This window comes from Ambystoma mexicanum, chromosome 8, assembly GCF_040938575.1.
Source record: "Ambystoma mexicanum isolate Mex_15411 chromosome 8, UKY_AmexF1_1, whole genome shotgun sequence".
Lineage (NCBI taxonomy): Eukaryota > Metazoa > Chordata > Amphibia > Caudata > Ambystomatidae > Ambystoma > Ambystoma mexicanum.
The window spans coordinates 1,149,918,066-1,149,945,373 of NC_090929.1; the positions used below are offsets into that span (position 1 = coordinate 1,149,918,066).

The 27,308-nt window shown below is 45.6% G+C and overlaps 1 protein-coding gene across 8 annotated transcripts in view; it reads left to right on the top strand.

Annotated features, from left to right (window-relative positions):
• ANK3 (ankyrin 3) overlaps positions 1–27,308 on the top strand; it is a 2,768,233-nt gene that overhangs the window by 2,438,784 nt on the left and 302,141 nt on the right. For 4 of the 8 annotated variants that reach the window (XM_069611214.1, XM_069611211.1, XM_069611213.1 and 1 more), the window contains 2 exons: positions 23,568–23,690; positions 24,098–24,124. In XM_069611214.1, coding sequence (XP_069467315.1) covers positions 23,568–23,690; positions 24,098–24,124 — 150 coding nt within the window. Of the gene's footprint in view, positions 1–23,567; positions 23,691–24,016; positions 24,125–27,308 lie in introns of all 8 variants that reach the window. The other 4 variants (XM_069611216.1, XM_069611217.1, XM_069611218.1 and 1 more) reach the window with 2 other exon arrangements.

Consider the following 27,308-nt stretch of genomic DNA (forward strand, 5'->3'; position numbering starts at 1 on the left):
TGTAGACCAAAGCTGCAGGACCTGCAATGCTGCTTTTGGGACTCTAAGCGATTTTATCCACTTACATCTGATGCCAACTGGACCCAGTGAAGCGCATTGTGCATCATGACTCTACTGCCAGTTTGATTCTGTGGGCACACTCAACTCGCTTCATCTCGACCACTGACTCGCCCCAACAGAAGCATCGTCTTGACCCGACATGTCAACTCGAACCTCTGGAAGCCATCCACTTGCGCATCCTGGATGCTGACTCTACCCAGGGAAGCATTGTCCTGTCCTGACTCGACTTGTCTGTAGACTCTGCCTGTTGCAAGTCATCAACTCGCCCCATCTCGAAATCTGACTTGATTCACTGTGAACCCCTTTTTGAAGTCACCTCGACACCAGCTCAGCATTGGAACAACGCAACCCGACCACCCCTCAACCCCAGTTCGACTGCAGAAAGTGCCTGGAAGCCTGGCTCAATGGTGGTGTGACCCAAACACAAGAAACCAAAGGTATTTGAAGATGCCCTGTCCCATGGGCCATATTTCTAGTGCCCTCTTCTATGCCTTTATAAATAATACCCACATAAGGGGTGACATTTTGCTGCCAAACGTCTTTCCCGAGCATAACTTACTACAAAGCCAAAGCGCAGCTTTCATCTTCTCTCCCTATTTTTTACCTTACTGTCGCTAATCAGTTCTGTTTTTATAAATTGTGTGCATTTTTGTTAGTTTAATTTAAGATCCTAATTTTCATAGATCATTGAATGGACATTCTTTTGTTTTGGTACCACTGTATTATTATTTGTATTGCATCTGTGGTGGATGCACGGAAGCACTGAGCCCTGTGAGGATAAGTGAAGACAGGCCTGCGACTGGTGCACCAGTCATATATCTACCCGCAAGACCCCAGGTAGAGGGGATCTATTACTTCCCTCTGAACCCTACAGACAACTGGAATGGGCAAGGGTGGTTTGAAGAAGGGAGCAGAGGGGAAGATGGCTGAACATGTGCTGGTTGAACCCAGCTCGTTACACCTTACCAAAAAAGACCTGATGGAATGTATGGTGTCTCCGAAAGAGGTAATCTCACAAGCAGTCAAGAGAGAGATGGTGGAGGCCATGTAAGAGATCAGAAAGTCTCTACTAGAACTTTCCAGGGACCTGAAGTAGGTCTCCACCAGACAGGGCCATGCTGAAAAGTCTATACACTCCTTGCAGGAAGATGTTATTTACCTGCAGGGCAAATTGGTGGGAGCCAAACAGGATGGGCGACTGTCTGCCTGACAACTATTGAGGACCACGAGAACAGGCACCTAAGGGAGAACCTGAGAATCAGGAGCCTGGAGAAACACTCTGAGGGATCCGACCTGAGAGCATGGTTCTTTAAGTTTTTCGCAGATGCCTTCCCAGATGTTGCCAAGGGTGGCATAACTCTGAACCGTGTCCATAGAGTTGGCACTTTGAGGAAAGGTCAAGGTTCTCAGCCAAGAGACATCATTATAAGGTTTCACTCCTATACCATCAAGGAGCAGATACTGTGCGCCTTTAAATCTATGGGCAAAATGATCTATGGACGTCAGAAGCTCCTGAAAGACAGTTGTTCCGCCTGATCAAAAGGACGCTACAAAAGCAGCAAATAAGATATAGGTGGACATTCCCGTTTGGCTGGATCTTTGAACGGCAGGGCAAGCAGAAATGCTGTGCAACCCCGGAGGAGGCTGCTAAGGTCCTCTGAATAATGTTGCGTCCCTCTCATGGGGAGGACAATGACAGAGGCTGGAGGAGAGAGCTCGCTGGGGGATGTAGCCGCAGGAGAGGCACCTTACAGGCCCGATAGGGTGAATATATCTGAGTTACATGCTTGCCCCTTCCTCTTCTAAAAGAATGTCTTCCCCCAGGCTAACAGATGCAATTGGGGGTCAAGGCTGGGATGGGGGTACCACGTCCCGGGATGTACTTGCTGGCCTCTCTTTTTAGTGGGTTCTTGACCCATCCTGATTGGGTGGCTAGTCTGCCGGATTGCACCACTGCTGGTACACTGTAGTGTTATTGGTTGGTTTGGATACCATGTTAGTTTAAAATACAGAATGACAATAGCTTTCAGGGAGTGTATCGGGGGCGGCGTGGGTGGATGCATGGTGTTTGGGTTTGGAACTGAATATATGGTGCATTTTCTACAGCTGAGGCAGTGCTGAAATGCTTGACTTATAATGTTAGTGGCTTAAACTCCCCTACGAAGTGTACCATTCTACTTCAGAAGCTGAAACACCAACAGATAGACTTTTCCTTCCTACAGAAGAACCGCTTGAGAAGCGTAGACTGTAGAAGAATGCACACTAATCTCTTAATCCATTAGTTTTTCTCAGCATGTTGCATGAAAAGGAGGGGAGTTTGCATACTAATAGTGGCAAGATCAACTTTCAAACTAATTCAATGAAGGCAGATAAGGAGGGGTGATACCTTTTTCTGCTTGGCCATATTGGCAGGGTGGAGGTGACCCTGGCGACAGTCTATGGTCACAGAGTGACTTCTTGTGTGCTATGTTAGGAGAGCTGTTGACATTTGCAAGTGCCATATCATAATACGGGAGGGGGAACTTTAATTTGCCTATGGATGCTAATTGGAACTCCTCTAAACGACTTTATTTGGGAGCTGTCCTGTCCTCTAAGAATCTCAGTTGGCAGTTAGAGGACTCCAGCCTGGTGGATGCCTGGCGGAATGCTCACCCTTCCAAGAAGGACTACACCTTTTTCTCGCACTCGCACCAAGTGTAGTCTATAATTTGGTTGACAAAGTGACGGTCCCGCGAATAGAGGAGATCAAGTTAGGCACCATAGAGTTTTTAGATCATGCCCCACTAATAATGACCCTCAACCTCTAGGCATGCGACTCAAGACTTAGGATATGGAAGTTCAACCGGACCTTGTTGAAAAACCCAGTTGGGAAGAGCTAGGTAGAGCGTGCCATATGAGAGTTCTTCCAGTCCCTGAGACTAGGTGGGATGCATTTAGGGCTTTCATGCATGGGATATTCATTTCCATAGTCACTGTGTTCAACAAGTTGAGATGAGAGCAGGCCTTGTTAGTTGCCAGGAACATTAAGGAGAAGGAACAGGATTGAAGATTACATTTAGGGCCCTGCTGACTGTTAGGAGACAGGCCAATATCCTCGAATCCTCCAAGGCCGAGAGTTGCTCTGAATTTGGGCTAAACAAAACTTCTTTGAGGAGGGCAACAACGCAGGGAAAATTCTGGCCTGAAAGCTCAAGCAAAGAGTCAGGTCAGGGCACATTGTAGGGATTCATGGGATGAATGGGGACATGGTGTACAAGCACAAAGATATATGGGGCGAATTTGACAAATTCTTCAGTACCCTCTATGCCACTAATGTTGCATCCCCATCTCACGGTGGAACAGGAGCTACTCAATGGGAAAATCACAAAAGAGGCGATCCTAAAGGCCACCATTTCCTCTCTGAAGGAGGAACGGCCCTGGGGATGGATGTGTTATCGACTACTTTTTACAAGCAATATGTTAACTGGGTGCTTTCCCTCATCTCTTCAATAAGATGCTCTCTCAGGGGGTCTCAATGGGTACTGTGGGCGAGACCAAGATCTCTGTTATTCCCAAGGCCAGGAAAGACCAAACCCTCTGTGCTTCTTATCGTCCCATTGCGGTCTTGAACGTAGATATAAAAATATATGCCAAGATACTGGCCAATAGATTTCGATAGTCTATTGACTTAATTGGTAGGGCTTGAGCAGGTGGACTTTGAGGGGAAGGCAGAGTTTTCGTGTCAACCAATGCACGGCCCATGTCTGAGAGATAGAGGTTGAAGAGACTCTGTGCCAGGCGGCAGCCCTGCTTCAGGCCAACCTGTGTCAAGATCCAAGCGGAAGTACCACCCTCTCCCCCCAGCCTTATTTTAACATGTGGAGAACCGGTGGGATCCCCTAACCCGCCACTTCCTACACAACCTCACAACTTTATTCGACCTACCGTGTAAAAGGCAGCACTGTCATCTACAAATGCTGGTAGATCAGGCAACTGTGAATCAACAGGGCCTGTTCCACAATAGAGGTCAGGTCAGTGCAAGTATGTTTACTGACATGGAGCAGCCCTTCCTAAAACCAGTCTAGTTCTAGGGGATGATGTTATTCTCCTCTGGCCACGTGGTCAGCTCGTCCAGTAGAATTCGTGCAAATACCTTGGACGAGACGTCCAACATGGCCACAAGGCGATAATTATGTGGGTCGGCACGATCACCCTTCTTATGTACTGGAACCAGAATGCTATCCTGCCAGGAACAGGGATCCACCTGGAAGATGGAAATACAGCTAAATAGCCAGTGAAGGGCCCTAAGAACAAGATTACATAGCCCATCAGGCCCTGGGGTCCTTGAGGGTTTACTGGCACCAATGAACCCCTAAACCTCCTTTACTCTCTTCTCAAACGACCAATGGCCCATAACTCATGGAGGTGTGGGGAGAGTCCTTCCGGGCAGTCCCAGGGTGGTAGTGATATAGGCAATCCATTCGGATTCCTGTACTCCATTTAAATCAAGCTTGGAGGTGCTGTGGCCATTCACTATCTCCCAGAATTCTTTGGTTTCATTTCTGACAGAGAATAGCACTAGGTCATGCCACTTTTAGCATTCTTTTTGATATTTATGCAGCCGAAGCCACTTTGAATAGGAACGCCTGATCCCCCCCCTCCTTCGAATGGATTGTGTCCTCCGGCGTATTCCTCATCTATGACATGTAATGTCCACAGCTGTGCTGCTTCAGAATTTTTTTTTTTCGACAGTGGGCGCCCTTGTGTCAATGGCGTCGGGTCGATGTCCCTCGAAGACCTCTGTCGAGGTTGACGTCAGCAGATGTTATAAGTAGTACGTATGGCGCCCGTAGCCTCAGTTCTGTTTTTTCCGCAAATGTATTTGCTTCAAGCACTCGGCACGCCTCGTGGCTTCTACTTCGTATTGTGTGATTATGTCTTCTTCTTCCACCCCGACGACCCCACGGTCTGGCTTCAAGAAATGTCGGGACTGTGGGTCCAAGATTTCCATCTCGGACCCACACCATATCTGCTTGTAGTGCCCGGGCGAGGACCACGCCATGGACTACTGCTCGAAATGTCAGTCGTTGACTGCCAAAGCCTTGCGGGAGCGTAAGGAGAAATTGAAGGTAGTCCGTGTTTTCAAGCCCTGTAAATCCAAATCTACTGGTATGTCGACCGACGAGTCAAGAGAGTCTCCTCGTCCGAAGACGTCCAGGAGATCTAGGTCCCGGAGCGGTTCGCTCCTCTCTTCCTCTTTGTCGAGGCGGTCCAGAAAGCGGCATCACCGTTCGCCTTCCCCGTCAGATGACTACCTGAAAAAAATGTCATGCCCCACTAAATCCTCTACCCTCGATGAATGGGAGGCTTTTCGGGAGCAAACGTTACAGATGTTTCAATCTCACAGCACAGTTCCGTCGGCGCCTTCATTTGAAGCCAGCAAGGAACAGTCTCGGACCGATACTCGTGCGCCTTCGGGCCCGGGTGGTCGGCGCGATAAACATTGCTAGCCATCAAGATCCCTTTCGGACAAGGCATCAGGGGATAGCCAGAGACGTGCCAAGTCCAGGTCGTGGTCTTTGTCTCCAACAAAACCGTCAAAGCCTGTGAAGTTGTCCAAAAAGTGTTGACATCATCGGCACCGTGTCCATCGAGTGAGTCTGTCGGGTCTTGACCCCCGGTCAGACCTTCGAAGCCTTCGGCGCCTTTGTCGACGTCGTCGGAGCTGTCAACGCCATCGACGCCATCAGCGCCTATTGGGCAGAATTTACTGGTGGAAGCCCCTGTGGCTATTTCACCTCCAAGGAAGGCTGCTTCTAAGTCAGTGAAGCCTGTCCCTGATAAAAGGTGTACTCCTCTCCCTAAGAAGGAGTTCTTTCAGTCTCTCAAGAATATTTTTGGAGAGGAAGAGAGGTCTGAGGAGGAGGATGTGCTCTTTGGTCTTCCTTATGGTACGCATGGTGTTTCGGAATGTCTAATTTCCGAGGAAAGTCGAATTGAGGATCTGCGTCAATCCTTGCATGATGCCAGCGGCCTGGACACGTCTCCTGAGATGGAGTTTGGTAAGCCCGAGCCTGGTGATCATGCCGATCAGAGATTGATGTTGAAGGTTGTAGAGTACCTAGGTTGGTCCAGGCCTCCGGTTGCTTATGATCAGGATGACCTTACCCACATCTTGGATCAGGGTCTGTCCACTGACCCGGTGTTGCCATTTCATGTGGCTTGGCAAAAGAGGGTGGCTGCTACTTGGATTGCCCCGGAATCTATTCCGGCGGTTAACAAGTTGTCAAAGAAATACCACCCATCCAGTAGCGACCCCGGCTACCTGTTCACACACCCCACTCACAAGAGTTTGGTGGTCCAGGCGGCTATGTCCACCTCAAAGCAAGCAGCGTACCCTACCATCCCTCCTGATAGGGACGATAAATGCATGGATAGATGGGCACGCAAGGTATTTTCTGCTGGGAGTATGGCGCTGAAGTCGACCAACTCCACATGTGCCTTGGCAAAATTTTCGCACACTCTGTGGAATTGTATTTTGCTTGCGTCTGAGCATATTCCCGAGGGTCCTGGGGTACAGCAATGGGGGGGTGGTTCTTTTCGCTATTACTCCTCATTTGGCAAGACGAAAAGGATGGCCAGTCAAAGGGGCCAACGAAAATTCACTTGTGGTGGACGAGGTAGAGGTTCCTAAGCCGCTCAGGCAGCTGCCTCTTTGCCATTAAGCACTGCCGCTGCTAAACTGCTCTGAGGCCATGACTCATTGTTCTCCTGTGGGGGGCAGGCTGTCTCAGCATCTCAAAGAATGGCGAGCCATTACTTCAGATGCATGTGCTCTGGATACAATAGCCCACAGTTATTGCCTCCCTTTTCTCCACCGGCCTCACGACAATTCACCAGGGAAACACTCTTTGAAGGTTCCAGATCCTCTCCTTGTGCTGGAGATTTTGGCCCTGCTGGAGAAAGGTGCTATAGAACCAGTGACTGTGGCGGAGTGGAACAAGGGTTGGTATTCCCCTTATTTTTTTATACCCAAGAAGGATGGAGGACTGAGACCTACGATACTTGAACAAGTTCCTCAGGAAGGACAAGTTCAAGATGGTCACTCTCTCTCAGATCCTTCAGGCTCTCCAACTTTAGGATTGGTTGGTGTCATTGGACCTGCAGGATTCTTATTTTCATGTGCCGATCCATCTCAAGTACAGGAGATACCTCAGGTTCGCAGTTGGCGGATCCCACTATCAGTTTCGGGTCCTGCCGTTCGGGCTCACCGCCGCCCAAGGGTCTTCACCAAGCTCATGGTGGTGGTGGCACTGCATCTCAGGAGAGGGGTGATTTACGTCTACCCCTACCTGGACGATTGACTGATCAGGGCGCGTTCTCCCGAACAAGCCTTGGATCATCTCAGCGTCACCTGCTGCTCCCTTCACAAGCTGGGCTTCTCCCTCAACTTCAAGAAGTCGCACATGACACCTTCCCAACAGCTCCAGTACATAGGAGCAGTTTTGGACACGTCCTTGGGGATGTGCTCGCCACCCAATCTGAGGGCTCATCACATTCTTCAGATGGTCACAAAATTTCAACATGCTCTGAGTCTTCCGGCTTTCGAATTCTTAAGGTTGCTCGGCTTCATGGCATCCTGCATTTTTCTAGTGCCAGAGGCTCACTTGAGAATGAGGTCCCTTCAGTGGGCTCTACAAACTCAATGGTCCCAGTTCTCGGGCAGGATGTCAGATCTCCTTCATGTTCCGATCTCGGTTTCGCCGGGGCTTCTGTGGTGGGCCGACAAGAAAAATCTCATGAAAGGGGAGCCTTTTTGGCAGCCATTGCCGGATGTCACGGTAGTGACCGACGCTTCCCTGACAAGGTGCGGGAGCTCATGCCAACAATCTGTCCATCAGCGGTCAGTGGTCTCCATCGGAGTCCCGACTTCACATCAATCTTTTGGAGCTGAGGGCCATCAGACGGGTGCTGAAGGCTTTCCCGCCAGCTGTACGGGGGAAGAATGTCCTGATAATGACGGACAACACGGTGGCAATACATTACCTCAACAAGAGAGGTGGTGTAGGGTCGCTACCTCTGTGCAGAGAGGCAATGCAGCTCTGGTTCTGGGCGATACAAGAGGGAATGTCCCTCTCGGCGGTTCATCTGGCTGGCGAGGAGAACATGGCAGCGGTCTCTCTGAGCAGGCAGAGCGTGGTCTCCCACGAGTGGGAACTAGCTCAGGAAGTCCTTCAGGAGATCTTTGCCCTTTGGGGAACCCCGCAGGTGGACCTGTTCACGGCCGGTGCCAACCGGAAGTACGAAAGGTACTGCTTGAGGGAATTTCCTCCGAGAGGAGCTTTAGGAGACGCGTTTGTCGTGGAGTGGCTCTTTCCACTACTGTACGCGTTTCCTCCAATCCCCGTCATCCCTCAAGTTCTCAGGAGGTTGAGACGGTTCGGGACCCGCATGATACTCATTGCTCCGGATTGGGCCAGGAGAGCGTGGTACCCAGACCTCCTAGACATGTCCATCTGCCCTCCAATGCGTCTGCCCATAAGAGGGGACATTCTCTCGCGAGAGGAAGGTTGAGTTCTCCATCCAGAAGTCAAGACTCTCAACCTTCACGCATGGTTTCTGAAAGGTTGAGATATAGAGATTGGGACCTTCTGGATGATGTGATGGAGGTGTTGCTTTCGGCCGGCAACAAATTCCCTGTATCGTTGCCGTAAGTTTTGAGACTGGAGCAGAGGAAAGAATGTTGATCCTTTTCAGTGTTCCATTCCGGAGGTTCGTTCATTCATTCTTGCTTTCCCTGTCGCACAGGGGTCTTCAGGTGGGCACCATGAAAGGTTATTTGGCAGCGCTGTCTGTCTTTAAGCGTTCGTCAGAGGAATGCTCTTATTTTAAAATTCCGCTGATCACTCAGTTCTTGAAAGGGCTCACAAATGTGTTTCCGCCGTCACCATTTCAGTTGCCGGTCTGGCACTTTAATTTAGTTTTGAAATTTCTGATGGGTGCTCTGTTTGAGCCTTTGCATCTTGCCCTTTAATGATTTAAAACTGTTTTCTTGGTTGCCGTTACATCGACTCGAAGAGTGAGCGAGTTGCAGGCTCTTTCTTCTAAGCCACCCTTCACTGTGTTCCACAAAGACAGGATCGTATTGAGAGTTTGGCCGTCCTTTTTACCTAAGGTTGTATCAGAGTTTCGTTTGAGTCAGAAGGTGGTACTCGCCGCTTTCTATCCTCCTCCTCATCCTGGTAAGGAAGAGGAATGGCTCCATAGGTTGGATCCTAGGAGAGCCTTGAGCTTTCATCACTCCAGAGTGGGCAAAATCAGAGTGGACGACCAGCTCTTGTGGGGTATGCTGGATACCGTTTGGGACAGGCTGTTTCTAAGCCGACATTGTCTAGGTGGATTATCCTCATTATTTCGGAATGTTACCGGTTGGCTGGTAAGGACCCTCCTGAGGGTTTACGGGCTCTTTCCACTAGGGCCATTGTCACTTCAACAGCACTCCAGACGGGTGTGCCGGTAAAAAGTATCTGTGACCCTGCAACATGGTCTTCTAATCACACGTTTGTTAAGCATTTCTCCCTGGACCCTTCCCATGCTCAGGATGTTGCCTTTGGTACTCTGCCATTTGAATTGGATATGTCTAAATTCTTTTCCCTCCTCCACTCAAATTTACTGCTTTGGGAGTCTGTCATAGATGAGGAATACGTTGGAGGACACAATGCATTTGAATAACAATTTACTTACCAACCTGGTAACGTTCTTTCGACTGGATATTCCTGCAACGTATTCCTCATCGCCCTCCCAGCCTACCACTCTAAATAATTTCCCGTGCCATTAAAGCTTAGGTCCTGCAAGGCTAAGTGCAGTCGATGTTCTGTTCTGGACATGTGTACCACACGTTGTGAGAGGGAAAAACATGAACTGAGGCTACGGGCGCTCTGCTTACTACTTGTAACATCCAATGATGTCACCCTCGACAGAGGCCTTCGAGGGACATCGACGCGACGCCATCGACGCAAGGGCACCCTCTGCCGAAAACATTTCCAAAGCAGCACAGCTGTGGACATTACATGTCATAGATGAGGAATACGTTGGAGGAACATCCAGTCGAAAGAACATTCACAGTTTGGTAAGTAACTTGTTCCTCTGGATGCAAGGGCCGTGGGATCAACTACTTCTTTTAAGAGGGATTGCAGTTCTTTTTGCAAGGATCTTTTTTAATCACGTATTAACTTATCATAAGGATGATTGTGGTAGAAGAGGCTCGGCTGCTCGTCAGAAGTGCCTTTTTTTGGCTACTGGAACACTCGCCAGGATTTCTTTGTGGGTGATCGGTCTAGGCAGCGTTGTCGAACCACATGGTCCACCGATTACAGGTCATGGAACCGGTACACCTGGCTTGCTTCCTTTTCACAAACGCCTTGCCACTGCCTCAGCTTGACAATGGTGCTTGATTCACTCTCACATTACATCCTCTTGATGTTGTATTGTGGCTTGGTTTTCCACCATGCACTTACTGCACATGCTTTCTTCCATGGCTCCTGCCAATGCTTGTTTCTAATATCATACAGTCCCTTAAATTTCTCTTTGCGCTTGCCAATGCTTGTTTGTCAATGTTTCTTGTGGCTCATACCAACACTTGCTTTCTCATATCGTACGGTTCCTTGTAACTTGTTTTCACCCAGATCGGTATTCAAAAATGCTTGTTCTCATTTTCATTTGGTTTGGTATTCAAAGAAATACTTGCTTTCATTCAGCTTAGTGTTCATTGCGTGCTCGGCGGCCCACCCTGCCGGTTAGGTACATTCTGGCCACTACATCCATGGCCACTAAGATATATTGGAAAAGAAGTCTTCTTTTAAGATCCATTTTGTTTCCACCAGCATCAACCCTATTTGTCCACTTGAACGCATTATACACTCAGAACAAACGTGTTGGGCTTAAGGTCTCGGTAGACTCTGTATTGTCTGCTGCTTTTGACAGAGCAGTATCATTGGACGAATTAGAGTGTAATCCAGGTAAGGTTGAGAAATCATTACTTGAAAATGACTGGATCACTAATAGGGAAAAACTGTCTACTTACAAGCTATTTGATCACTTTTCTTTGGATATCAAGTCATTCAATTCCCACCAGAAATACTTAATAAAGCATGCCTCAAGAGTTTTAAGAAATATTTGGTTGCACATAAAATAAAATCTACTATCAACCAATGATGTGTTGGGTGCTCAAGCATCGCTTCCATCTTCTGAACATTTGTGTCAATGCTGTAGAACTGAACGTGAGTCCTTGCAACATCTTATTGCGGAATGTCCGGTTTTAGCTGTACATAGAGATGAAACTTTTAAAATCTTATTTCTACATTCGCCCATTGCTAAATTGGTAGTCTTTCTGGTGGCAACTGCTAGTGTCGCCCAACGACAGACTGTTAATTAATGTAATGGATTTTTTAAAAATGATCGAGAGATTGCATGAAATCTCACTGTTCTAAGACGATTTTACTGAGAAATATGTATATGTGGTATGAGTTTTATGAGTTCTGCAAAAACTGATCATATTGTGTAGAATGATTTCATGTGTTTCTGTTTGTAAAGTTTTGTTTGTAAACTATATAACACAATAAATAATTTAAAAAAAATATTTAAGGGTTATAGGAGCCCAAAAAAACAAATGGGCAGACGCCCTGCTGAGGCCCTGCAAAAGCAAACCTTTGGGGGACCCTAAGGCTTTGGGAAGCCCTGAGACATCAACATTTCGAGCCTGGGAGAGCCACAAGGGATACGGGAGCCTGGAAAATCCAAATGGGCAGATGCCTCTCTGAACCTCTGCTAAAATAAGCCTGTCAGAGGGCCAGAGGACTTTGGGTGAGTCCTGGAAACGCAACACATGGTGAACAGAACTGGGAGTGAGCCCAGAGTATAAAAACAAGACAGGGACACTGCCAGGCACCAAGAAATAAATTGTGGAATTGTGTTCAGAAAGCCTTGTCTTTCCTGCTAAAAGGGAACCATATGGAATATATGTAAGGACATAAAACTTGCCATAAAGAACCTGCAGAGAGGCTGAGGACTGTACAGTGAGAAATTGATTAACTGTGTGCGAAGAAATCAGAACTTACCAAACCTCTAAAACCTTCTTCTTGAAAAAGGGATCCAAGTGTTGGACCAGGCAGAAGACAAGAACATACCTTCTTTTTGTTAAGTTTTCCTACGTGGTAGGGCCAGATAGCTATTAGGATTTAGACTAAGGACTATTTCTTTTGGATTTTGACGAGCACCCTTTAAGTTTGGTAAGGCAGGGAACTTTCCTCATAGCGGTAGGGCTAAAAAGGTGTTTTTTTTCTTAAAATTTGAATAAACACCCTTGACAATGTCACAACTTAGTCCAACACCTTCTTCAAGTTCGCCACAAAACCTTCAGGTGAACGGCCCTTGGTCTCAGAAGGAGAGCCTTTGCTATATAAACTTTATGGTGCTGCGAGCCATCACACTGGCGCTGGCTACTTTCAGTCCTTCATGGTGAAAAAATGTTCAGGTGTTAACGGACAACACAGTGACAATACACTACCTCAAAAAGCAGGTGTGGTGTGCGGTCGCTGCCACTGCACAGAGAGGCTATGGTTCTGGTTACTAGAGAACGGTATCTCTGCCTTAGCAGCGCAGCTGGCAGATGTGAGTACATAGTTTGGCAGATGCTCTGAGCAGTCAGAGCATGATTTCCCATGAGTGGGAGATTTGCCAGGAAGTCATTTCGGAGATCTTCTCACAGTGAGAAACCCTGTCAGTGAACTTGTTCACGAAGGACAATACAAAATGCAAACAGTGCTGCTCATGGACATTTCCTCTCAAGGGGGATTGGAGATGCATTTCTGGTGGAGTGGGTGTTCGGCTTCCGTTTTCCGTTCCCACTGGTACCTGTCATCCCGTGGGTTTGAGCAGGTTGAGAAGGTTTTGGGCACCCCTGATCCCAATTGTCTAGATTAGGCAAGGAGGAAATGGTACCCGGACCTTCTGGAATGTGCCATCTATGGCTTCCTTAAAGGCTGGACCTCTTGTCCCAGCTGGGAGGCAGGGTGCTTCACCCGATTCAAAATTCATGCATGGATCCTGGAAGGTTAAGATATTGTGACGAATCTGAGGATGTCGTCCCTTCTCCCCTAGGGGAGACCTCTGCCATGGGGCCACGGTGGTGCAGCCACATTACAGTGGTCCCTCTGTGGGTGGTGCACCAAGGGAGGATCATATGGGGGAGGAAGTCCCTTGTGGCATTGGGGACAACCATACTCGGATAATGAAGTATACCCACACGTCAATACATCTAAACCCATCTCCAATGCTAAATCCTCCTTCCCCCTCTTTTAATAGGGCCACAATGTTCTATTGTCAAGCTAGTCAACCTAATATACTTGAAAAGACTAAAACATCAGAAAATATAAAGTATGCTACATGTGGTTCTATTTTGAGTACTGTGAAGAAGATGACTAGGAGTCCAAGGATTACTCCTAGTAAGTAGAAATATGCTTGCTTAACACACGCTCTCTCAATAAACAGGCACAATGTGTTCATGACAGGATTGTCAATGAACAAATAGACATCTTCTGCATAACTGAAACCTGGCTCAAGGACCCTATCGGCCCCACCTGCGACATTGCAGACCCGGAAGGCTACTCCATCTTCTACTCAAACAGAGAAGAAGGCCAGGGGGGTGGTGTAGCAGTCATCGCAAGAGACTCTATACATATGTTTCCCAGCAGCATAGCATGTACAGGCTGTGAAATACTGCACCTCAAACACACCCCTACAGCTAACAGTAGTTTAAACTTGATTGTCCTATACAGGCCCCCCACATCCACCCCAGAATTCAACGACGAAATAACGCATCAACTCAATATGCTTAAATGACCCAACACAGCCACACTAGTCATGGGCGACTTTAACCGCTGGTATGGCGATACAAAAGACAAAGAAGCTAGCAAACTTCAAAGGTCCCTAAACAACATTGACTTTGAGATCAACAATCAAGAGCCCACAATGGACAACGGCCATCTTCTTGACTGGGTCGTCTCTAACAATCTCGAAACCCGAGAGTTTAAGACTGAACCTTGCATTTGGTCAGACCATCATGGCATATCCTCCCACATCACCCTGCCTCTTCCCAAACCCAAAACCCCTAACTGCCCGACCCTCTCGACAGACCGTAACTACAAAAACATTGATAGGAACCACCTCATACAATGCCTAGCTGAGGTGGATAAAAACCAAACCGAGAATGACTCCTGCGAAACAACGTTAGCAAATCTACTTAGTCACCTCGAGAAACTCACGGACCAAATTGCTCCCCTCCAAACTAAATCAACTAGACCCATCCAAAAAAAACAACAATGGTTCTCAAAAGAACTTGCAGAACAAAAAAAGGACAAACGAAACAGAGAAAATGTCTGGCTAAAAAATCCTTCATCAGCCAATAAAGCCTGCTGGAAGGAAAGCGAAATAAAATAAAATAAAACATATGATAACCGAGGCCAAAAAAAACTTCTATAACGAACAGATTTCTACAGCTACCAATTCCACCAGCAAACTGTTTAATTAAATTAAATCCATAGAAAAACCCAAAGCCATTACCCCTTCTTTCCTACCCTCTCAAGAAGAATGCGATGCCACCCAGATCGCCTTCTTCAGCAAAATTTCAAAAGCCAGGGACGCCATCATAAATTCCCTGACCAACAAAAAAACGACAGTCACTCTGCCAGCTGAGACTGCAACAGCAGGTATTGGAACTTTCAAGTTCACAGAGATCAACAACAGCGAAATGATCAAAGTACTGGCGACCATGAAACCCACGACCTGTGCAGAGAATATCATTCCACCTAAGATAATATTGGACAACATAGACATTTTCGCCCCATCCTGACAAAGATCATTAATGCCTCTTTTAGGGACCAGGAAGTCCCTAATGCCATCAAAAAAGTCACAGTAACCCCCCTGGTAAAAAAACCCAATCTCGACCAACGCGATCCGAATAATCTCAGACCCATAACAAACTGCAATTTCATCCTCAAAATCATGGATAAGATTGCCACCATGCAGCTCAAGGCACACATAGAGGAATCTAATTCCCTCCACCCATAGCAGTCTGGTTTTCGCCCCGCTCACAGTACCGAGACGGCCATGTTAGATCTGCAGACCAAAATGCTCGGTATTATTGACAAGGGTAAGACAGGCCTCCTCGTTCTACTCGACCTCAGCGCCGCATTTGATCTCCTCGACCATAACCTACTCCAGAATGCGCTAAAAAAGACCACCAACTGCTCTGATGAAGCCATCAGCTGGATAATGTCCTTTCTAAAAAACAGAATATCCAGAGTGCACTGGGGGGACAAGTTCTCCCTCGAAAAAGAAATCCTCTGTGGAGTTCCCCAAGGGGCCAGTATGTCACCCCTACTGTTTAATCTTTAATTAAAGTACCTACGCCTTGTTCTCTACCACATAAACACCTATTTCACTAACTATGCTGACGACACGCAGCTTGTATTCGAACTAAGTGGCAATTATCAGAAAGATAGCAAGCAACTTACCACGATATACAACCACGTGGAGCAATGGATGGACTCCAATTGGATGTGCCTAAACGGAAAAAAACGGAACTCATGATTTTCGGCTCATCCTCTGCTCGTGCTAAGCTACCCTCATCCTACACATCCTTCCACATTAAAGATACCCCCATTCCGGTCCTAAGCAAGGTTAAAACCCTAGGTATGCTGCTAGAAGCATCGTTGGGTGCGGACGCCCAAGTACAGTTCATAAAAAAAACTGTGCTTACCACCTCCGCCTAATAAAAGCCATCAGACCATTCATATCTGAGGAAAATTGCGCGACCATAGCAAGAGCCACCATCTTGTCGCGCCTTGACTATGGCAACGCTTTAGTCCTGGGTGCCTCCAAGCAATGCCTACAAAGCTACCAAATTGTACAGAACAACGCGGTAAGAATTGTCAAGCTCAAAACTAAAACGGAGCATATCAGCAACTCCAGAAGGGAGCTTCATTGGCTGAAAATCGAAGATAGGGTGCATTTCAAAACCTTAACCATCGTTCACAGATACATCTACGGAAAGGCTCCAACCTACTTAAAAACTAGGATCAAACCATACGTTCCTAATAGAACACTGAGATCATCCCAACTTGGTAAAATTGCTACGGCACCACACAAACTCAAAAGTGGCTTTGGTAGAGCCTTTCCAACCCTTGCAGCCAACCTTTGGAACAACCTACCAGACCACCTTAGACTGGAAAAAAACTACTTGTGTTTTCGCAAACAGGTAAAAACCCACATCTTCAAATAAACGGCCATCACTGCCTATACCTCAGTTAGCTTAATTCTATGTGACTGTCCCGTCCGCTCTTTCTAATCACTATCTGTCCGTCCGTTCTCGTGTCCTTGTTTCTGCGCCCCGAGGCTCGCGAGCTACCGGTGCAATATAAATATTAAAATAAAATAAATACTCTTGAGAAGCAGAGTGAGCACTCTAGACTCTCACTGTGTGTGATTGGCCCAAAGCAATTCAACCATTCAGCGTGGGAGCTGCAGTGCACCAGCAGAGCAGACAAAAGCCAGAAGGGAAGCCCTGAACAGAGGAGAGGGAGAACCCAAATGTGGTCCAGGGCGGAAGGACTGCTTAGGCTATTGCTGAGTCAAACCTCCGGGCATCCCAGACACCGGCAAAGCACCTGGGAGGGAGGACGCACAGCCGCAGAGACGCAAATGTCTGCAGAGCCGCTGCAGACTGCGTCCTTTCACCAAATGCTACTGGAGCCTCAAGAAAGGAAGCAGCTGCTCGGTAAAGGCCAGTACCTGCACGGAACAGACATAGGTACTCGGGTTACCCGAGAGGTGCTGGAGGTCTGTGTGAAGCAGGGGGGTGAAGGCACAAGTGGGAATAAGAGGGTCTGGGACCCTCGTTCGGGATATTGTGAGTCTTGGGCATGCACCCAAAGTGTGAGAAGAATAATTAACCAGTTGTATGCTTGGCAGGGAAGAACACCAAGCAGATACAACTCTACAGTGCGAGCCTGGGACATGCAACCATATGAGAGACAGAAACTTAAAGCTGTTTTGAATATTGCAAGTCTGGGACCCGCACCCAACTCTATAAGAGAAGAATTGCTTTGCGGGAGAGTAAACCAAGCCATTCTGAATATTTATCGTCATCAACAAAAAGCTTTATTTGACAAATAAAATACCATAAAAGTAATAAAATACAAACATATACTTTGCATTAAGAATCTATGAGATAGCAATCAATACAGTAATTACAAAAATCATTAATACTCAACATCGATCGTGCTAAAATTGATTCATTGTGCAGTTAAAATACAGTTTAAAAACATTTAAGCAGAAACGGCTTGAAGTGTATGTCGGCACGCCTGATACTTAATAACAGGGAGCACCAAATTCATATTAAATGACTGCCTGAACAAAAGCATTGCTTCATTGGTGTTTCGAATTTTCCCCAAAATAAATAAAAGGTTTTAGATATGTAGCTCTCAGTGCCTTGTAACCATTACACAGTCGAAAAAAATTGACTGGTGTTTTGGACATGTATCCACAAACCGAGTATGTGGGGTCAATCTTCATTCCCCAACAATTAGTTAAGGTGGCCACATTTAGGATTTTGAACCTCAGCTTTAGAAAGAGTGCTCGTGTTAAGGGGGCGAGGGAGAGTGTCTGGCCGTATCCAGATATTTTTCCAGCCCCAGTTCAGTTTTACACGCAAGCTATTCTGGACCTGTGCGAAGTAGACCATATGTGTCGATCAATTTCCTTAAGGTGTGATCCACAGCTATCTTTTCTACACTCGCAATATATGCGTTTTGTTGATATGTGGTTTCATCCACAAGGGATTTTCAGCCCAGTAGAAACTAAATAAGTTTTAAATGCCGAAACCAAGCCTCATTTTCCCTCCTTCTAAACCCATGACATGAGTGAGAGCTTATCTATACTTAGAGATGGTGTGACCAAATCCTCAACCAATGGGAAATGGTCTGAGGCTGGCCTCTATCGCAATCGGGCAAAGGTCCCGCTCCATTTGAAGCGATGCATTTGGGCAACTAAGCAGAAGAGCAAGTGATTTCTTCAGAAAGGAGTTTTCCCCCAGAGCTAAACTTCGCAAGGTTGACATTTCCCCAAATCTCCACACCATAGATGGAGGCGGCACCTGCTTTTGTCCTATATAAAGTCAATGCTGGTGATAACGCCCCTCTCCCATGAGAATAAAAAAACTTCACGAGTTCTCCACTTTGTTTGCTGAGGCGGAGACAAGCCTAGTCAGTTTGGGCTGAACAAATGCCGTTTTCAAAAAATCTCACCCCAAAGTAGTCCTAAAATTGTACCTGTTCCAGAGCACAATTATTTATACTAATTATGAGTCTGGAAGATTGGGAGAATCTGAGTCTAAACACCAATGCCTTGATCTTCCCAATATTGAATTCAAAGTGCAACTCTTTACATATATCTAAAAACATGTTCAAAGTTGCACTTAAACCCATTTGTGAGGTAGACAATATCACTACATCGTCCGCAAAGAATAATCCCGGGTGGCTGATCCAAACAATTCACACAAAGTGCTCTGATGATCTTGTCAATATAAATGGAGAAAAGGAGGGGGGCACAGACACATCCTTGCCTCACCCCTTTGCTGACCAGAAAATGTTCTGAATATTGCGAGTCTGGGACTCGCACCCAAAGTGAGAGTAGAATAATTAACAAAAGGAATCTTTCGTTTGGCAAAGAGGGCATGCCCAGTTGTTGGGATAAAGCAGTGTGGATTCAAGAAAGCTATTCTTGTGAATTATCCAGGGACATTTGCTTAAGAACATACAGGCCTGACAGGCCAATAAGAGATGAAAATAGACCACAAATCCATATAGGGGAAAGGATCAGACCCTAGCTTAGTTCATTTGTGACATTTCTTTATTTCATCAGTTTTTGATTAACCGAGAGACTGGGAACTTTTCTGTTGGCTGGAACTACAATAAACAGTTTACTTTTAGAAGAGATAATCCTTGCACAGTTAGTTTAAGTTGTTAGTATTACACACAGAGGTAGGCTTTTGAGACATAACAAGGACAGACTTTTTAGTTTAGGACATTATGACAATTTCCTTTGTTTTATTTGAGGCAGGGAAACCTCTCTTAGTTTTAAGCACAGAGAGGCATATTTCTCCAACCCCTTCTTGAATAAGTTTCTGCCCAAAAACCTGCCACCATTGTGTCCGATCTTTATTTCTGCACGCTTACATCATGAGGACTGGGACCCAGATGAGGACGTTTTTTGAGTTGTTGCTGGCTGTGCAGGCCTTCTACTAGATCGCTGTATGCATGCAGTTGGAGATTGTTTGTGATGTAAAGAGAAAGGGGAAGACCCTTCACTGTGCCCAAACTCCACGCTGATGGAGTTTTTGTTGACTTTGGCCAAATCAGGCCTTCAGGTGGGCACAGTTGGTACCTAGCTGCTCTCTTTTCAAGAGGATGCTGGAGCAGGCCTCCTCCTTTTCTATACATGTGGTGGCCCAGTTTTTGAAGGATCTTGAAAATAGTTTTCCTCCTACACCATTAATGGGGATCTAAATCTAGTTCTGACATTTTTGAGCCTTTGCATTGTACCTCCATTAGAATCCTTATGTTGAAGACCACCTTCTTGGTGGTGATCACATCCACTAGGCATGTGGCTCCCTTTTAAGCCGCTGTTCCCAAATTTCTTTAAGGAGATGTTGGTCTTGAAAGTCTGCCCCAATTTCCTGCCAAAGGTGATGTCAGAAGTTTCACATTGCTCGCAGTGTCGACCTTCCCATGTTTTTCCATTACCCCATCCTTCTAAGGAGGGGGAGAGGATTGATAGGCTTGATCCAAAGAGGGCATTGTGGTTTTACCTGGGTAGAACTAAGGTCTTCAGGAGGGATGTTCAGCTCTTTGTGGCTTTCTCACAATCTAGGCTGGGACGAGCAGTGACCAAACAGATGATCTCCCTCTAGATTGTTGTGTGCATAGCTGAATGCTACCAGAGAGCGGGTAAAGAACCACCAGGTCCGAAGACTCACTCAACCAGGGGTGTATTGGCTTCATCAGCCCTTCAGACATTAACAACATGGGGATTGTTGCATACTTTCACCAAAGGCTACAGCTTGGACATGTCTCAAGGCGCTGGAACCTGTTTTGGGAGCGCAGTGCTACAAAGCTTCTTAGCTTAGCTTCCATTCCCATCTCCGGCTAGGTACACTGCTTTGGGAGTTTATCAAGATGAGGAATCTGTAGGAGAATGCAAGCCATTAACTACCATTAATGTTCTTTGTATGGATTCTGCTCTTACAGATTCCTCATCGCCCTCCTGGCCTTCCCCTTTGTGGAAGCTAACAATGACTATGTTGGTGCATTATTAGGCAAAGTTTATATGCAGTAGCCTTTGGGTGCACTACAACAACTCTGACCACAGATATAGGAAACCCAACCTTTGGTATAAGCTTGTACTACACAGTTTTGGTAGCGTGTTGAGCAGCCAGGCTTATCTCAAGAGGGGTCAATGTGAGCTGTAGGGGAGTTACACAGATATTCACAGTGACAAGTATGCAAATAAACATTTACACACAAGGTTTCTTGAATAAACAATTATTAATGTATTTATCAGTCAGTTAGAATAAGCCTTCTTCAGAAGGGGGCAATATAATAACAACAGACAAGTACACTTCATTACTGTACACACTTAGTTTCTAAATCAGTAAAGACCCCTTTGGGATGGCCCACAGACACAACCTACACCCTGGGGTGACTTCAATAGCTAGGGTGCAGGGGACATTAATATCTTACTGTTGGCATTTAGAACACTCTTAGAAGTTGGTAAAAGGAAAAGGTGATTAGAACAAACAAGAGACCACAAATATTCTTAAGCAGGCAAATACTTTAGGAGTCCCTAAGCAGAGTAATTCAGTATAACAGGCTAAGCCAACGTCAATAGGCAAAGGTCTTATATAAGATGGAGCACCTCTGGTAGGTAAGTAGAAAAGGTATTTGCACAATGTTTTAGAAGTCTTTGAAGAATAGAAGAATCAAATGTACGGCCACAAGCTGATTAGGCTTGTGAGTGGTACAGGATGCAAGCAACTCTACAATGAGAGGAAAGTTCTCTCAGACTTTTCAGTAACTTTGTATTGAAGAAAAAGTGCAGCTGATGACTTCTGTTCCTGTGTAGCTCTGCAGATCTCACTGTTCCTGGGCCTAAGTCGTGGGGACAAGAGGGAGGACTTCTGGGGACTCCTGCACTGCAAGGGTACCGTCACCACTCGCAACCGGCAATCTTTCAAACAAGTGGCAATTCAGTATTTCAGCTCCTCAGGACTACCGCAAATAGTAACACTGCGGTTTCTAGCTGTTTAAGTGAACTTTCCTTGCTTCTGGGGTCCCACACTCTTTTAAGGGGGCTCAGGCTCGGTCAATCCTGCTTCCTGGGAGTCCGGAGGATTTCCTGGAGCTCTTGGCCAATTTAAAAGCAGCGCATACAATCTGGTGTTCCTCTCCCTGGCTATACGGTTTCCAGCAAAATTGAACCAACTCCAAGAATGATGTCCAGGTGTCTTACTTTGGAGTTCATTGGTCCCACCAACTGAAGTGGAGAAGTCGTCCTTGCAGGGGCTTCTCTGTCGATACGAATTTGGAGTTTCAGCACAGCAGCAGGGCGTTACCTGGCAAACCTATGGTCCAGGAGTAGCAGCAGGCGTCCTCTTCACGTTCTTCTTCGGTTCCTTCGTCCAGTGGTCAACTCTGCCTTCCAAGCCAAAAGCCTCGCCTTTTATTGAGTTCTCTCCCATTCATTCCAGCCTAGCTGTCAGTCACCCAGCAGGGTGGTTGTCCTTGCCGGACAGTCAGCCGGCCAATCACCACAGAGTGCATTTGGGTCTCCTAGAAGACTAAGCACAGGGAGTTTCGGGCACCTCCCTCACTTCTGCCTACCCCAGACACCCTGGAGCCAGAGGCAGGCTTTACTCGTGAATCCCGCCAAAGGAAAAGCGAACATCGGGACCCAACCTGGTTTGGCGCGCAGAGTAAATCTCAAGAAGGACCTTTCCACTAAGAAATGGCGAAAAAAGAAGACCGGGCCATTTTGACAATAATTGCACCCTTGGGTGCTTTACTGAAACTGCGAACGCAGCCCATGGTAAATGCACACCACAGTATTTAATACGAAACCACTGCCACCAGCCATTCAGTAAGGAAAGGGTAACATAAACATTTTACATTAGAAGCTATACTAACGGGATACTAGGTAACCCCTCCAGCACCCTATTGGAAGATAAGTCAATTTCACTTTACTGCTCTGGGAAACCGTAGTTTATCCCGGAGAAGGTATTTGAACCTTGGGAAATCTGAAATACTTCCCTGTGTCACTGCACTGAAGGTGCTGTGTGACACAATGTACAAGATGATTCCTATGGAGTTTGTCAGACTCCGCAACCAAAAGAAACGCAAAGTTCAATACCACTTTAAAATACATGAGAGAGTGGGGAAAAAGGGTCTCACTCTCTCCAGGCAAAAAAAAAATCAAGTCCTCAAAATCCAGCAATGTTGCTGGGGGTCTCTAAGGTGGAGGGAATTAGCACATTTCTGAGAATTCTCCCTAACATGCATCTGTTGTCGCCTTTTGTAAATTGTGAATGTGAGGGGAAGAGAAGTGTGAATTGGTTTTGTCCCTTACCAGAAAACGGTCTTTCAATCCTCTTCCGTTCATTCACAAGAGTGTTTCTCTCAAAGGCTGAGCCTGGGTAAAAAAGATGGGGAACTGAGGCAAGGGGGTGTTATGTACAGGAACTGATGTCACAACCTTAGTCGAGGAGTTGGCACGGTCTAGGCATGAGGTGTTCGAGAGATGACATCGAGCCGCCCTATGCCCCCTGTCGAAATGGTTCCAGCAGCTGACACTGACTGGGATATCAAAATGAGGAATCTGTGGCAGAAGAACCCATAGAAAGAACATTACCAGTAAGTAATTTCTCCTTTCGGGTCCTAGGTTTGGTAGTGGATATGTCTCTGTTGCCTCATCACTCATTCCTGTTTTAGCTGGGTCAAGTGTTAATGAAACAAACATGGGCCAGCCGACTTGTTAACCTATAGGGATGGGGAGTCCTGTCAACTCTTATCACAAACCTTTGCCAGCTTCATGAAGAGTTTAGAGAAGCAGCGGTGCTGTTCCTCGAAGCTTTGAGTTCGCCCCTCACTGCCCCTCCTCACCCACATAGTTATAGAAAGGACATCCGGGAGTACCTTCAAGAGTGATGATGATTGTGTAAAACATTGTTGAGGTTCATGAGACGTGATTGCCCTCAGCATTGTGGGTGCAGCTCAAGTAATGTTATTATTAAAACATGAATAAAAAAATAAAGGTCACACTTTAGATATTGCAGAAAGTATCATAAGGGGCAAGTATAACATTTATGCAGACATAAACATATACTTTATTTATGAAAGACAACTATGATTGATTTTTAGGTCAGGGACAACAGTCAGGAACCCTGTGGACGTTTGTCATTTTTGAAAGAGGCTAAAACAACAAAAGGACTGCCACCAACCGCCGTCTGCAACTTAAACATTACTCTCCCGGCACACAAAAAGGTAACCTCACAAGACATTGTTTGACTAATTTAACTTGCATTTGCTAGTCTAATAGCGTGCTAACAATGCACATGAATAGCTATTAAAACTAGTTGTCTGTTTGTGCGTTTAACTTATCTGTACAATGCTTTCGAAGTCCTTCGTTCTGGTGTTGTCGTGAGAGTCCTATGATTAGTAAGACGGGGTCATTTGCTTTTAATTGATAGCTTCCCTTGTAGCTCAGAGAATGAGATGATTTGCAGTGGGTGTAAGTGTTACTGTCCATTATGTTTGTTTTAGTGTTTACTGTACATGCTAAATCGGCTTGCATTTGTGCTTCCAATTAGTTGGTTTCATGTCCTGATATTCTTTCCCCTGCTGTCCACTATAATAATCCCTGTCTCTGCATTGCATCTTGGGACCAAAAGGAAACAGAGTCAGATCAAGACGAAGAGGTAATATGACTATTATTTTGACTTATTCCCTACTAGTGTAGAGTTATATACAACGTTGATGACGTCTCTCAGCAAATGTATACATTGTGCAATAGAACTGCAATCATTACCCATGAATGTTTAGGCATGCTTCAGTTTCTGACTGCAGCATGATAGGATGTTACAGAGGAGTCTGAGCTTGTGGTTATTCAATTCAAAACACAACTTTAGGTGTACAATTAAAATGCTCATTTGTGTGTGTCATTAGCCCCTTTCTCTTGTTTACTTGTTTCTGTTCTTATTATGATCATGTAAGGAGTTTATTTTAATGAATGGAATTAGTTAATTGTACACAGAGCGTATTCATTAAATAATATCAGGCTGATTCTTAGCCATTATATAACCCCGGTGCTACTCAAATCAGAGATAGTTCACCCACTGAAGAACTAACACAAAGGGGCGAGAGCATCCCTTCCAGAGCCAGTCACACACAAAACTGAAACATGGAATGAAAGGAATATAAAGCATGCCATTTTGTATTTACTCAGTCTATTGCTTAAAATTGTGTACATATGTGCAAAGGGTATGAAGATGACCAGATTCTGGCCTCGGAACACCAGGGACTTGTACCTGGCCATTTTCACCTAAGAATTGGCCCTCCCTATGGGGACCATAACTCAAGTTGTGAGAGGCCAGATTACAGACTGATCCCACTGCCTCTGCTCACACACATGTGTACGCTGTTATAGTTAATACAAACTCACCCAATGTTTTATGCTTTGTTTCTTTGAAAAAGAACCTGTTTAATAATACATCTCCAGTACTACTCTTGCCTAATTCTGTTTCAAGTCATTCTGTAATGGCATAGCTTTAATTATTGCTTTTTCAATTCACTAAGAAGTACATTCTTGACCTAGGTTTGTAAACCATAGTGCGGTGCCCCCCTGTAACTGTTCTTCATAAATGCCATATTATGAGTAAACAGAGATTGTGGTTATCAAAAAATAGAAATCACAAACTTTGCCCTAATACATTACTATTCTGATTACAAATAAAGTGTGCAAATCACAATTAAATATTAGTCTTTTCTAAAAACACTTTTCTGGAAAAGTATAACAAATTAGTTAGAGGATGTATTTCTAAATGCACAGAAAGCTTTGCATTCGCCTTTCCAGTATTCAACATATTTGTTGTTTCAGGTGCATTGCTACATGTAGTATAGCTCAGTGGCAACACGCTTGTCTTGGAAGCAAGACGACGCAGAGCAACACAGGTTCGAAGCGCGTTATAAAAAAAACTATTATTATTTATCGGTGGTTTTTATAATCCAAATCAGTAGTGCAAACTGTTGTATACTGTGGATATGTTTTGTTTCTCAAAGTATACTTAAACCATAAATAGCTTTCATCATACATTACCAGCACAAACGGTGTTGCACAAAGCCCATTCTCGTATGCAAGTGGAACCAAGATGGATGTAGCTTATTGTGGGTTAACTGAAAGTGGCTGCATTAGATAGCAGCTCCCTTAGCAATTAATGTTTATGCAACAATTATGTTTGTGTGACATCCAGCACTGCTGCTGCAGAAGTTGAAAAAACATTCAGGGACCGGAGTTTCAGCTACCTACTTTTCGCCTACATAGCCCTGTATAATAAGTGTCGTTAATGTTTAAACATATCCAATATAGTGCTCGGGAAGTCAGAAAGAGATATGTGATGCTGAGCAGGCAGGCAGGCTCATGCAAAACAGCCTGCAAAAATAATATTCAGATAGGAAATCATGTAATTGTGCTGTGTGTGGTTTGCCCCAAAAAAAGAGAACTTTAAAAAACCTAGACCTAGTTAAAATCATACAATCATAATGTATTGTATCTACAGTTTCCCTGCTAAGTCCAATAAAATGTGGTGCTATTATTAGCAGTTTTGTGATGTTCTGTTTGTTCACCTTCTAAAGATTAAGTGAATCCCCTTCTAGGATTGAAACATGTGTCCTGTAAAAACAGATGTCTGAGGCAAGTGCCAAACTCTGAGTTTCTTCCCAAATATGCCCCACTTTCATCCACTCTATCCTCTTCTCAGCTGGAATGCTCATATAGCCCTCATTACCAGTTTTGCAGAATCTCGCATTGAAATACTGCATGCAGTAATTACCCTTACTCCAGTTAGGTTACTAGGGAGTTCACCTGCATTCTGACTTTACCGCCACAAAGAAGAGAAAGTCATGCCAGCAGTATTTGACTAATATTTGTAAATATTTAAGAACAGGATGTCATTTCGAACAGAATTGACTTCCAAAGTAGGCAGTATCGAAAAGAAGAGGCAGTCCTAGGATAAGGTGCCTTGACATAAGAGCATTGTTGAATCGAGTGAAGTATGCCACATCATGATGGTTAAGAATAGGAAAATAAACCAGGGAGTGGAGGACATTAAAACATGTTTAACATTGGGGTCCTATGCCCAATTTACATATTTACAAATTACATAGAATAGTCTGGGGGCAGAATGCACAAGAGGTGGGTTGGGTGGTTAGTCTGGATATGAGGTTGAAGAGGCTTGTGGTGCTCCATCCATTGCTGGAAGTGGAGGTTGAGCCTTGTTTTAAAGGGTTCCACTGCAGAGATGGATTTGATGCCTGCGGGGGAGCATTCCAGTGGAGGCCGGCAAATAGGGGAAAATTAGGGAAAGCAGGCAAAGCACAGGGGGTTAGGAGTCTGATAGGTTATGAAGAGTCAAGGAGCAAAGAAATCGATAGGGACAGTATAGTGAGATGCTTCAGTGAGGTAATGGGGCGTGGGGCGTCAAGACCATGAATGGATTTATAGATGAGTAGCAGGAATTTAGAGCAAGTGAGAGCGATTTTGCATGGATAGCCATTCCCTGTGTTGAAGGTAGTTCGAGGTTGAGGGAGTGTCTGTGTAGGTTGAAAAGGGTATGTGTCACAAAGCTGAATATTTTGTTGAGGTGAGCAAGAAGTAGGCTCACACTTTAGTCCAGTTTCCTGAGCACAAGAATACACGTGAGGGTTTAGTTGAGTGGTGTGGGTGGATATTTCTTTTATGTTTAGGAAGTTGAAGTTGGGTGCAGTGGCAGTGGCCATGATGAACTGGTAGAGTTTCAAGTCGCTGTCAAAGAAAGCCCCAAGGTTGCAAACCACAAGTGAGTGGGTAAGGAGGTCGGAGGGGAAAGGGAGGGAAGAGTGGAGCTT